This window comes from Cydia fagiglandana, chromosome 22 (genome assembly GCF_963556715.1).
Source record: "Cydia fagiglandana chromosome 22, ilCydFagi1.1, whole genome shotgun sequence".
In the NCBI taxonomy this organism is placed as follows: Eukaryota; Metazoa; Arthropoda; class Insecta; order Lepidoptera; family Tortricidae; genus Cydia; species Cydia fagiglandana.
This window is the reverse complement of record NC_085953.1, coordinates 6,851,878-6,864,056: the sequence shown is the minus strand read 5'-3', so window position 1 is coordinate 6,864,056 and position 12,179 is coordinate 6,851,878. Positions and strand designations below refer to the sequence as shown.

General features: G+C 42.2%; 1 protein-coding gene across 1 annotated transcript in view; it reads right to left on the bottom strand.

Moving 5' to 3' along the window:
• Positions 1-12,179, bottom strand: part of LOC134675454 (uncharacterized) — a 238,950-nt gene that overhangs the window by 82,984 nt on the left and 143,787 nt on the right. Inside the window, exons 15-17 of the mRNA XM_063533723.1 lie at positions 11,491-11,689; positions 10,185-10,278; positions 7,211-7,319 (exon numbers count right to left, since the gene is read on the bottom strand). Coding sequence (XP_063389793.1) covers positions 7,211-7,319; positions 10,185-10,278; positions 11,491-11,689 — 402 coding nt within the window. The remainder of the gene's footprint in view (positions 1-7,210; positions 7,320-10,184; positions 10,279-11,490; positions 11,690-12,179) is intronic.

Below are 12,179 nucleotides of genomic sequence, written 5' to 3'. Positions count from 1 at the left end.
GGCCCATATTACAAATATGGTTCATATACCATATACCTATGTAAGTATAAGTATTATAAGTACTAAAACATATAAGGTGTTATTTCCCGCCCACAGTAAAATAACCACCACGTGATTATCACCAATGTTACCAACATAACAATGTTCATTTTACTTCAACAACATGTAAATCAATGTAGATTGCAAGCAACTCCATAAATAGCCACCATGGCATGGGCCGTCCATATAAACTATTTAGAGTGTCTGTCTGTCTAGCAATCATTCCCATTAAGTTTCGCTATATATAGATTATTCGGGATTTTAATAGCTCGTTAGTTCCCCTTTTTAGGGTTCCGTTAACAAAATGGGTGGAAGAAAGTAGTCTCGTTTCTTAATAATATAAATATAATGTCAAAAAAAAGAAGAGAAGCTTATTTGTATACAGGGTGGCTAAAAAATAAGTCCATTTTCTTTGCCAGGGAGGTTTTGGGATTATACTGAGCAACTTTTACTATGGGACCAACCCCGAAATAGCGTTGCCTCGTTCGTGCTAGAAAAATCTCCATGTCTAGTTATATTTTAGGATATTTACAGAACCCTTCATAGATTCAAGCCCTTTCCAAGCTTTCCTGTAAAATTATAGGGGTGGCATCAAGGTGATTCGAGTGACAGGGCTAAAAATATAGCCAATTTTACGGGAGACAGATTTTATATGAAGCAGTGTGTAGAGACAATTTTTATAACATGAGCTATTTTTATCACTTTGGATAGGTTGTTAGCTATAGATATTTTTATACCTTTGAGACGCCCATCCTAATGAGTATTTCCTAACATCATCAACAATGAGAAGTAAATTTAAAAATAAATGGTTTTTATTTATGTTTCCTCGAAAGGACGGGTGAAGATCGGGCAGACAAAAGGGCCTACTTGGATCGACCAACGGACGCCGTCCTGTTAGCCATCCTAATAGTTGGGCAGATAGCGTGGACGCAGATCTCCGTGAGCTCGGCGTCGGCGAAATTATACTCAACTCTTTGGCTGCCGTGATACCACTTACTTTACTCTTTGGAGTCTTTTGTAATACCTACCGCTTCTGGCCCGAGCAAAGTGGCGTGCTTTTGTGTTGGAGGCCAAGACACATTAAGGTTCATCGCGCCAGCCAAGTAAGTAAGTAAATGTATTTCATGATGATTTTTATGTAGGTAATCGATGGTTTTATAATGCCGACTTGCAAATCTTCTTCAAATTAAAGCTAGCTAAATAGATTTCTCATGTTCATCACATAAACATTCCCCATTGTATAGTAAAATATAGGATATTCTTATATTGCTTCCGCTTACACATATTACAAAATACTATCACAAAAAGCCATCTACATAATTTTATCTCTCATTCATAAAACAAGCCGTTCATTTTACAAAATCATCTAAATCAATCGGCGCATCAAAGAAATTGTCATTAATGAACATTATGAATGGTCATTGAGCAACTAGCTATTAGATACTCTCTCTTTCTAACACTAGTTATTGTATTTTGAATTGTAAACTAATAGACATACGATTCAATTTTCATCTAAAAAGTTTCAGGATTACCGACGTCTCCTAAACGCCGTCTGCAACTTTGTCATGCTAATTTGAATCTTTAATTAATCTCCATAAGGTTAATTTTCAAAGCGAGCAATTTAAGAAGTGTTGACGTCGTCTTGCACCCTTTTAGGTCGTTCAATTTTGGATCTTAACTATGATCATATAAGGTACAATTTACATGGCAGGTAGAGTTTGACGTCGTTGGCCCAATGACTCGCGCCCCGAGATTAGATAACGAGTGCAATTGGACGGAGATGCGCGGGAGTACGGCAATAGAAATAGGCGTAGGGTGACCATCAGGATATTGTTTTATTTTTACAATACAAATACACAAAATATTTATTAACAAGGCAGTGCAGGGAGTTGCCAATCAACAAGTTTCCATAAATTTAACTCACATTATCAGTAGCCCTCACAATAGGCTAGTCCGTGTCTAGACTGTGTCGTGGTCGTGAGGATTGTAGTGAGAATAGCTATATAATATCTAATAGCAGAATAATTTTGAAGAATTTTTTGAATTTTGAGAGAAGTTTGAAGACAGCTTTTATTCTTCGTAAAGGTACTTATTGCTTTGCGTTACTAGGTACAGGTAATAGGTATTTGTCTGTGTGAGATAAAAGTGCCATGTCAAGTGCTTAATATTCTTATAAAATGTGTATCATAAGTTATGTTAGTTATCTTCAGATATAATGTAAACAGCATTTTACTTTCGATGTAAACGCTAGTAGACTCTAAAAGAGCTAATTTAAAATGAACTAATACTGAATTTATATGGTCACCCTACTAAAAAAAGTCAACAAGCCGTCACGTCAGCATCACAATGATGAATCACCAACTCGTACCGATAGCAAATAAAGCTGAATGCATTATGCATGCTTATTGTCCGGGCTAATATCTATCGATTTGCTTACAATGATGCGCCGAGTGCATCGGAGGCGTGTTTGATTGTCGAAACGTTTTACCGCTTTTGGTTTTATATACGAGTATATGTACTATATTTTATATATATTTAAAGTACCACTATACGGTGGGATTAAGGGCCACCCCACACTCCCCACGCTCTCGAGCGTCGGCGTCTAGTCAACTCTATGGCTGCTGCTCGACGCAACGTTAGACGTCGACGCTCGAAACACGCTAGTGTGGGGTGGCTCTACATAATCCGACCCTTGTAAGGCCAGAGGGGCTACCGCGAAAACCGAAATTCGCAAATTGCGGGGATCTTTCTCTTTTACTCCAATGAAGGCGTAATAAGAGTGACAGAAAAAAATGCCCGCCATTTTCAAACTTCGAATTTCGCGGTTATAGCCCAGAGCACACCCGCTGCGCGTGAGTAGAGGTGCACGTGCGCGTGCGCTACAATGTTTGAGCCGTACACGCACGCACATGTCACGCAAGCGGTGTGCCTTCTCTCATAATATAACTATCCGTATAGGTACGTCTACGCAAAGATATGCACAGGCCTCAAAAATCAACTTGTATAGTAACTGTATTCCATCTTCATGTTCATTTTCCTGACTAAAATAACTAGGAACAGATTTGTTTAGGCGATTTATCTATGAGACCCTATAGGTTTTTGATGAATACATACGGTACACCATACTAATTAATTTTTTAACAAGTCGAAACGTCTGTTAAATAGACGCGTTTTGTTAGAGAGTGAACTTTTTGTATCTAGTAAGTAGTACTATTATTTATACTGTGCCGATAGTTAAATTTAAGTGCCAACAGCGTCATTGAAAATACAATAAAACCGACAACTACAGTTACTCCTCAGTTTCACTGAATATAAATCAACTTCGTCAAAGCGCCCGCGGTTTATTGAGTCGACCTGAATAAATATCTCGGGAATCATAAATGCTCTCGAACAAAAACAAAGTATTAGGTATCTATGTATAGTCACAAATAAATAAAATGAAATACCTACATTTCCCAACCTTCCTACATTGAGATAAGGATGATAATCGTTTATATATTTGTGGCCACGACTGCATGTGTCGACGTGTATCCAAATTACCTCAGTGCTAAGTCATAAACCAATTTAACCTTTATTCCGTTCTCACATATTTCAAATTCACCTAGTATTCAGTACCGATGTAAGCGTGTTTATATGCGTCGAGATATATGAGGGCCTTAATGTAAGTCCACGTCCACACTAATATTGCGTTATTAAAATTTTGTTTCTCAAAATGACCTATGGGATATTTTCATAAATGGAATCTTCTATTAATACGGTGTGGAAGGGCGGCACCGTCGTCGAACCCAAGCCACCTGGCGGTGGACTTAAAACGGGTACTCTTCGGTACCCGCGGGGTACTTCTGGATGAAACTAGCCCCGGTCCGGGATAAATGAAGAGAGGCCTATGTTCAGCAGTGGGTAACAGGAGGCTAAAATGATGGTGATGAATGTGGACGCAGCTTTACAAAATGGCGGAAAGTTTACGCGCTCTTGCATTGGCGACAGGCCAGGGGACAATATTATTAGATCATTCAAGGAGCGGATATCATTAAATTTAGTTGCGGTGCAGTGGTTGCACGCGGATCAATCATACTGCCACAACTTATTTATTACAAATAAGAGCTCATTTAGAATTTTAGACGATGCGAGAACTCGCATGCGATATTACATTGCAGATTTTGATCGGTCAGTTGAACAGGTAACCAACAGTCTGCAATGTAACTAAAATCGCATGCGAGTTCGCGCGCCGTCTAGGTACCGCTGGAGAGACGAAGTGCAGAAAGACCTTAGCGAACTCGGCGCCGTCGACTGGACAGAAACGGCTTTGGACAGAGTGGCATGGCGGTCTTTGGTGTCGGAGGCCAAGATCCACTTTGGGTCGTTGCGCCACAGTAGTAAGTACTTAAGTATACCGAACCGGGACAGGCGCAATTTCTTTTGACGGTTTAAAACTGCGAGGACAAGTGGACGTAGTTTTGCAAACTTTGAATATCTAACCATAGTGTTAAAACATGAAGTATAAATTTGAATGGAGATTTCACGTGGGTTACCGTTTGCAGAACTGCGTCCATGTGAAATTTCACTATAAGTCTGTGGTACTAAGTCGCACTCGCACTATTGAGTAGCAAATAACATAACAAATCAAGCAAAGTTAAATATCACTTCTTTCATTAGAGAAACTATAAACGAACTTGGCATTGTTTTACATTTATGTTGGTGCTTGTATTAGGGTGGTATTCCACCTGTCCAATTTCTTGGTCCAAATGTGCATTATGTCTCACTTTAAAGTGAGACATAGATACGCAGTTTTTCCGTGACCACAGCAGGTGCAACTCAGCTGAAACGTTGGAATTTAAGGTAAAAACAATGAAATTATATCGCGGTAGACCCGTTTAGTAAGTTGAGGGCCAGAGGACTCGCGGCAGACCACCCGCTAGATGGAGCGCACAAGTTACTACACCGTTGCATCTACATCTGCAGGAAGCCGTACATATGGCGGGTGACAGAAGCCTATGGAAGAGACTGGTCAGCAACATTAGGACATGATGTCACGATCCTCAGCATTGAGGGAACGACTGATGATGATGATGATGAGACCCGTTTGTGTAATTAAATATGTGTACAAAACGCGAGAGTTTAAATTGTATATATGTAAGTACCTATTAGCTATAGTGACTCAACTGTTTCATAAAAGCGCTGTGAACTCAGTCCTCCCAGCTTCAATAATCCATTCACTGCCCTGATTCTATAAAGCCTCCCCTTCGTTAAACTCTACGTACTTACGCCCTTTTTCTTATGGAATAAAAATATTGTGTAGGTTAAACGAGAAACAATCTCACCAATTGAATCATACTGACTGCGCTGCGTATATCATAGCTATATTCGCTTCATATCATCGCTTTGCAACAGGTAGCTACAAGTACATATCCGTGGCACCCCAATTTCGGTGGCTAGCCATAAACCGCGAGTGGCGCTGTCGCCACCTAGCGGCCATATCTGTACTGATCGTAACAGACGCGTCTTGTTAGAGAGTGAGTCTTCTGTAGTACTATTATTTATTCTGTGGTATAGGTTATTTAAATTAATCTTAAGTGGAGGTCGAGAGCTATAATAACGATAATATAGTTATTGAGACTATTGAGCTGTAATAGGGGGCTAGAGAGATAAGATAACAGAAATAAAGTGGGAGAATAATCAAGTGGCGCCCTAATCGGTTTCAAGTAGCTGTGTATACCTAACTATAAATCGTCGGGTGACAAGCAAAAGTCACTAAATAACACCATTGAAATTATCGGAAAATAAACCGTGTTACAAGTGTAATAAAGTGCATTATTACTTTAATTTTTTGATAGTACTTAGTGACTTTTGCTTGTCACCCGACGAAATATTTTAATAACAAAACTTCCGTGCGACACAGCCATATTAAATATATTAAGGAAGAGTCATTTCATTTGGGTATTTTAAGTCGAAGAACGCTCGACATTTTTCTTACCGACACCCTTCCTCCTCGATGTTAGCCCCCCCCCCCCCCCCACATCTAGCTGATCTAGCGTCTTTCGAGCGTCGGCGTCTACAACTCTATGGCCGCTGCTCGACGCAACGTCGACCGACGTCATTTACCATAGCGCTGACCAGACGCCGACGCTCGAAAGACGCTTGATGTGGGGGGGGGGGGGGGGCTTAGATGTATTTACGCAATGCTATATCAACGGCAACCTGCCAGCGCAATGGAAAGTTCAAGGATTTCAACGGATCGTTTGTAAATTAAAATATGAATCGTGATAGACTAACACGTTTATAGGATTTTAATAAATTGCTCTCTGTGCTGGTAATATGTATTAGCCCGTTATTCGATTTAACTGTTATAGAACAATCATTCTGGCGAACACGTTTTTAAATCACATTCGTTCTCATAACTCATAACCGTACCTTGGTTTCTTATAACTATATAAGCACTATAGATGTGCACTAGCACATTCTAGAACTGTTTCAACGAAAAAACTCATGGTCCCAACAGTTATAAAATGAAACTGATGATTTTTTATTGATTTTGCAGCACCTTGTAGCACTTTTTTTTAACATTTAAATGATTTTATCGTATAGCAAAACTAGACAAGTACCGTGATCCCTGAATAGTAATCCTTTAGCGTATCTCGATGCACTAGTTGTATAAAGGATTTCCAATTTTTGGTTTTATCCTTATTCACGTCTTGTAGTGAACGTGTGTTAACTCTAAAGGGGCCCACTGAATAACAGTCAGCCGGACGGTATCGGCCTGTCAGATTTTCGGAACTGTCAAAATTTTGTTGTAACTGACAGCCCGATACCGTCCGACAGATTGTTAATCAGTAGGCCTCTTAAGAGGAAGCACATGAGGCCCTTACTTTATTAGGGCGCAGTGGTAACAAGTTCATGTTACCGATTTCAGTTATAAGACTTATATTACATCCTGGTTTTTAGCAGACCCCCTAATTTGCAACGCAGCGGGCGTTAACTGTACGAAGCAGTACGCAGCACCTATCTATGATATGAAATGACAATCAACACTGCGGCTTACCGTAGCATTACGCCGAGTGGGGTTCCTTTTTAACGTCCATCTGATCTATTCTATGTATTGCTTGTAATGGTTTGACGTAAATAAATGTAATTTCTTTCTTTCTTAGATATTAGAATATATTCTAACACTTACCAGTGTCACCGACGGCTTGGCTAAGAGTATTCTCCGTGACTGGACGTAAAGCCTCCACAGCGCTGATGTAGCCCAGACGGTCGGCGATGGCGCACGCAGTCTGCCCGTTCTGTTCAAGAGAAGCAAGTTTTACAAATTACGAAATGGGAAATAAATAATCATAAGCAAAAGCTTATACATAGGGCACATAATGGCATTTATTTATTTAAAATTTTGAGGGAATACTCGTACTCGTTGCTTTCCGCGGCTTTGCTTTTTACATAAATGATTACAATACTCGAGCAGAGAGGTTAAACTTTTGACCAGGCGGTCTAGCGCGGCGCGTCAAACATATCCATAGGCAAGCCGCTTAATTTGGCTTAGGTACATATTTCCTTTACTTTAAACGTCCAAAAACAGGCAAGCCGGTGGGAATCGGCTTTCAAGGACGCACCGCCACTGCGGTTTAGCATAAGTTGCGTTCTCGCGCGCGATGCCATACTTGGAAGTCGCGCTATATGTATGAAGTCGCGCGCGAGAACGCAACCCATGCTAGCAGTCCAGAGAGGGTTCAAACGGGGTCCCTTTGTTTCCCATAAAGTTTTACGTCATAATGTATTGTTTGTCATATTATCGTTAGTCATAAAACTCAAACTGTTAACTTTTCAGGATTTCCGTAAGGTTATTCTGTAGATGGGTTAGGTTAGGTTAGGGTTGTTTTATGGCAATCCTGAAAAGTTACGTTTTTCTGAGAAAAACCAATTATGACTAACGAAAATTCGGACAAACAATACATTATGACTTAAAACTATTTGGGAAACAATAGAGACCAGGTTAAAACGCATGATGATTCTAATCTCTGCATGGCTGATGTACGCATGGCGGTTATTTTGTAGATTAAACCAAAATGTTCACCTCTAAAATAGGGGCCTCGAATCGGACAGACGATTTGCGTTGTTTAACTCACGCTTTCTGACCGCTTTGTACAGAACAGGATTGACTGTTATGGTTGTTTTGAAATATGATGGATGGATGATGACAAATCGTCGTGTATCTTTCATTAGAACATACGTACTCGTAATTACCCATATGGGGTCATCCATTAATTACGTCACACGAATTTATAGGTTTTTTAACCCCTCCCCTCCTCCCTGTCACACTTGGTCACATTTGGCAAACCCCTCCCCCCTAGTGTGACGTCACATTTTTTCTACGAAATCGCCAAATCGAATTAAGTAAGTACCTAAGTATTATTAATATTTTATCAAAATATTTTTGACGATATAAATATTAGTAATTTTATAACCCAAAACTGCATAGGAAAGAAAATTAAACGAATAAAAACGATTATCGTTTTAAAAACTTGTTATTTAACTGTACAGCGAATAAAAAAATTTAAATAAATTTTCGGTTACTGATGAAGTTAAAGTGACGTCACAAAGTTTGTGTCTCCCCCCCTCCCCCATGTCACAATATGTCACATTTTCTTGACCCCCTCCCTCCCCCTAAACGTGTGATGTAATTAATGGATGATCCCTATTCAGAGATATGACGTAATGGAAATGCTACGCAAAACGTTAATGTTTAAGGATAAAATATTAACGAGCATGTGTAAAGATTACCTAATGGGTAATAGTTAATAAGTAATAAATGATACGGGAGAAAGACAACGATTCAGTATAATAAACAAAATAAATCGTATAATGTTTATTATTTTCTCTACTAACTATCAACATTCATATTATTAATATCCTCGTGGTTGCGTGGACACATAATATCAAATTATGTCAGAAAAAAAACAGTATACTTTGGAATGGAAGACCTATAAAGTTATAAACCTTTGAACACTGCACCAATCATACCGGGTGTGGCCTGTAACACGAGCAAATAATTAAAACATAGATTGTACTCCTCAAACGGTGACACTTTTGTTCAACAACTTTTAAAAATTATGAAGTATTTAGACTCCCTATTTTTCATACAAAATAAATATTATCTTCAATGGACGCCATCGCCACGCCATTATCATTAAGATTGCCGTTACTTGTCACGCCTTAAACATAACAAAATTCGCAATACATTGCGTCTTAGAATAAAATTTAAAGTGTATTAAAAATCAAACTACAAGTTATTTTTAAAAGTAGCTGAACAAATGTTGGTCAGTATGAGGAGTACAGCCTACGGTTTAATTTTTTGCTCATATTATAGGCCACACCCGGTATATCGATATGCGGCGCGTCATTGTGAACCTTATCGAAATAAAAGAAGGTTGATATTGGGCTGTAGCCGCGCGCGTCACTTGACGTCTTTAGCGGTCAAAGGGATCTTGTTAATAATCCCCTGGAGGAAAAAAAATAAGTTTCAGTTGATTATGTTGTGACCACAACTCGATTTCATAATCTCATTTGTTATGGCTCCTCTACACGATGAGCCAACGCCGGCCACTCCAAGGGACGCATTTATGCGTTAGAGGGAGCAAGTGATATTGCTATCTCATTCTGCCGCATGGCTGCGTCTCTTGGAGGGGCCGGCGTTGGCCCATCGTGTAGAGGAGCCATTACATACTCTTTTTGTTAAGCCCCAAGACACAGGCTCAGCCTAATTTGGGGTTTACCAGACACCTCCTGTGCATGTACTGTGTTCCCAATTATTATCAATAAATTATACTTATTCTCATTTATAAGAAACACCACGCTGCGCTCTAATACCCGCATTGCCGACGTAGGCGAGAAAACCGCTAGGCGCAAATGGGACTGGGCCGGTCATGTCTACGTCATGCATCCGGAGAGGTGGGCTAGCTTACCCCCCAAGTGGATGCCGGTAGAGGGACGTGGCCGCGGTAGGCCCAAACGGGGATGGCGAGATGACCTGGACAGCTTCCTGAACAACTGGCCGGAGGAAGCACCAAATCGGGAGCCGTGGAAATTAAAGGGAGCCTTTACCCGGCAGTGGGACACTCACATAGGCTAGGAAAAAAAATCTCATTTGAACTTACAGCAGAGAGTGCGTTCGGATCAGCATTACTCTTGAGCAGGAGCTGAATGATGAGCGTGTGGCCTTGCTGCGACGCTTGGTGCAGGGGCGTGAACCTAGACGGAATGAAATAAGAATATAATAAGGGACACTTATCAGTTCCAACGCATGTGGGCACATCGTCAAGCAAACGGTAATTTGGTGTTGATTATCAAAATTAATTTTTAGGCTTACTGCGTTGAAGGTGCGACTAAAAATCGCCCTTATTGGATCGCCCGCGGCCCGTGTGGGACCTTTTGATGGATTTGATTATAAATGTCACAAACATAAATAAAGATAGTGGCAAGTAATGATGTATAATTATCGTACATTCGTTGCCCTAACATATCGACTTTTCTATACAGTTAGTATGGCGCCACGGATGCTGCTAGTTGGGGCATTTACTGTACCTACTATTGAAAATGAATAGAGTTGTTATAACGTCTGTGCGAAGTTTAACCCTATGAACGCTTACCTTGTAACGCTGTAGCTGCACGCGTCTTTGGCGATCAAAGGATGCCTTGGGGTTAGTTAGTCCTAGACCTATACGACCTTCGAAGGCGGCAACCAAAGAGAATTTAACACTACATGTTACACCTACCTATGTTGGGCCCTCGCTGTGACATCCGCCCCGGCCTCCACTAGCGCCCTGGCGGCGCGCCGCACTGCCCGCCGGCGGCCAGCAGCGCCTTCAGGACGGCTGTGCGGCCTTCGGAGGCGGCTACCAAAGAGAATATAACACTACATGTGTTACAATGCACTTACCCATGCTGAGCCCTCGCTGTGACGTCCGCCCCGGCCTCCACTAGCGCCCTGACGGCGCGCCGCACTGCCCGCCGGCGGCCAGCAGCGCCTTCAGGACGGCTGCGCGGCCTTCGGAGGCGGCTACCAAAGAGAATATAACACTACATGTGTTACAATACACCTACCCATGTTGAGCCCTGGCTGTGACATCCGCCCCGGCTTCCACTAGCGCCCTGGCGGCCGCGTGGTGGCCGTGGTGCGCGGCGGCGTGTAGCCGTCGCGGGTGCGCGCGCCGCACTGCCCGCCGGCGGCCAGCAGCGCCTTCAGGACGGCTGTGCGGCCTTCGGAGGCGGCTAATATAACACTACATGTGTTACAATACACCTACCCATGTTGGGCCCTCGCTGTGACGTCCGCCCCGGCAGCGCCCTGGCGGCGTGCCGCACTGCCCGCCGGCGGCCAGCAGCGCCTTCAGGACAGCTGTGCGGCCTTCGGAGGCGGCTACAAAAGAGAATATAACACTACATGTGTTACAATACACCTACCCATGTTGAGCCCTGGCTGTGACGTCCGCCCCGGCCTCCACTAGCGCCCTGGCGGCCGCGTGGTGGCCGTGGTGCGCGGCGGCGTGCAGCGGCGTGTAGCCGTCGCGGGTGCGCGCGCCGCACTGCCCGCCGGCCGCCAGCAGCGCCTTCAGGACGGCTGTGCGGCCTTCGGAGGCGGCTAGGTGCACTGGAGTTAGGCCTGCAACAGAAAATAACAGCTCGAAATATGACATCATAAGGGCTAATTTAGACGAAAACGAAGTAACGGGAGAGAAAAACCGAGGAAAAGGTGGATGGACTGTATGAGAGATGATATGAAACGAACGCAAGTGAATGATGAGATGACGGGCGAGAGAGAGGTATGGAAGAAAAAAACATGCTGCGCCGACCCCAAATGAATGGGATCAGGGCAAGAGAATGATGATGAAGGGCTGATTTAGACGGCGCGCACTCGCATGCGATTTTAGTCACATTGCGGACTGTTGGTTACGTCCAATTCAACCGACCGATAATAGTAGTTTATGTGACTGCTACATAATGAAAGGCATTAAAATACGAGTGTGGGTTTAAGAAACGAACGAAGTGAGTTTCTTAAAAGGATCACACGAGTGTTTTAATGCCTAATTATGTACAGTTACATACACTACTTTATCTACACACATATTATTACCTTCTATTATATATTCACC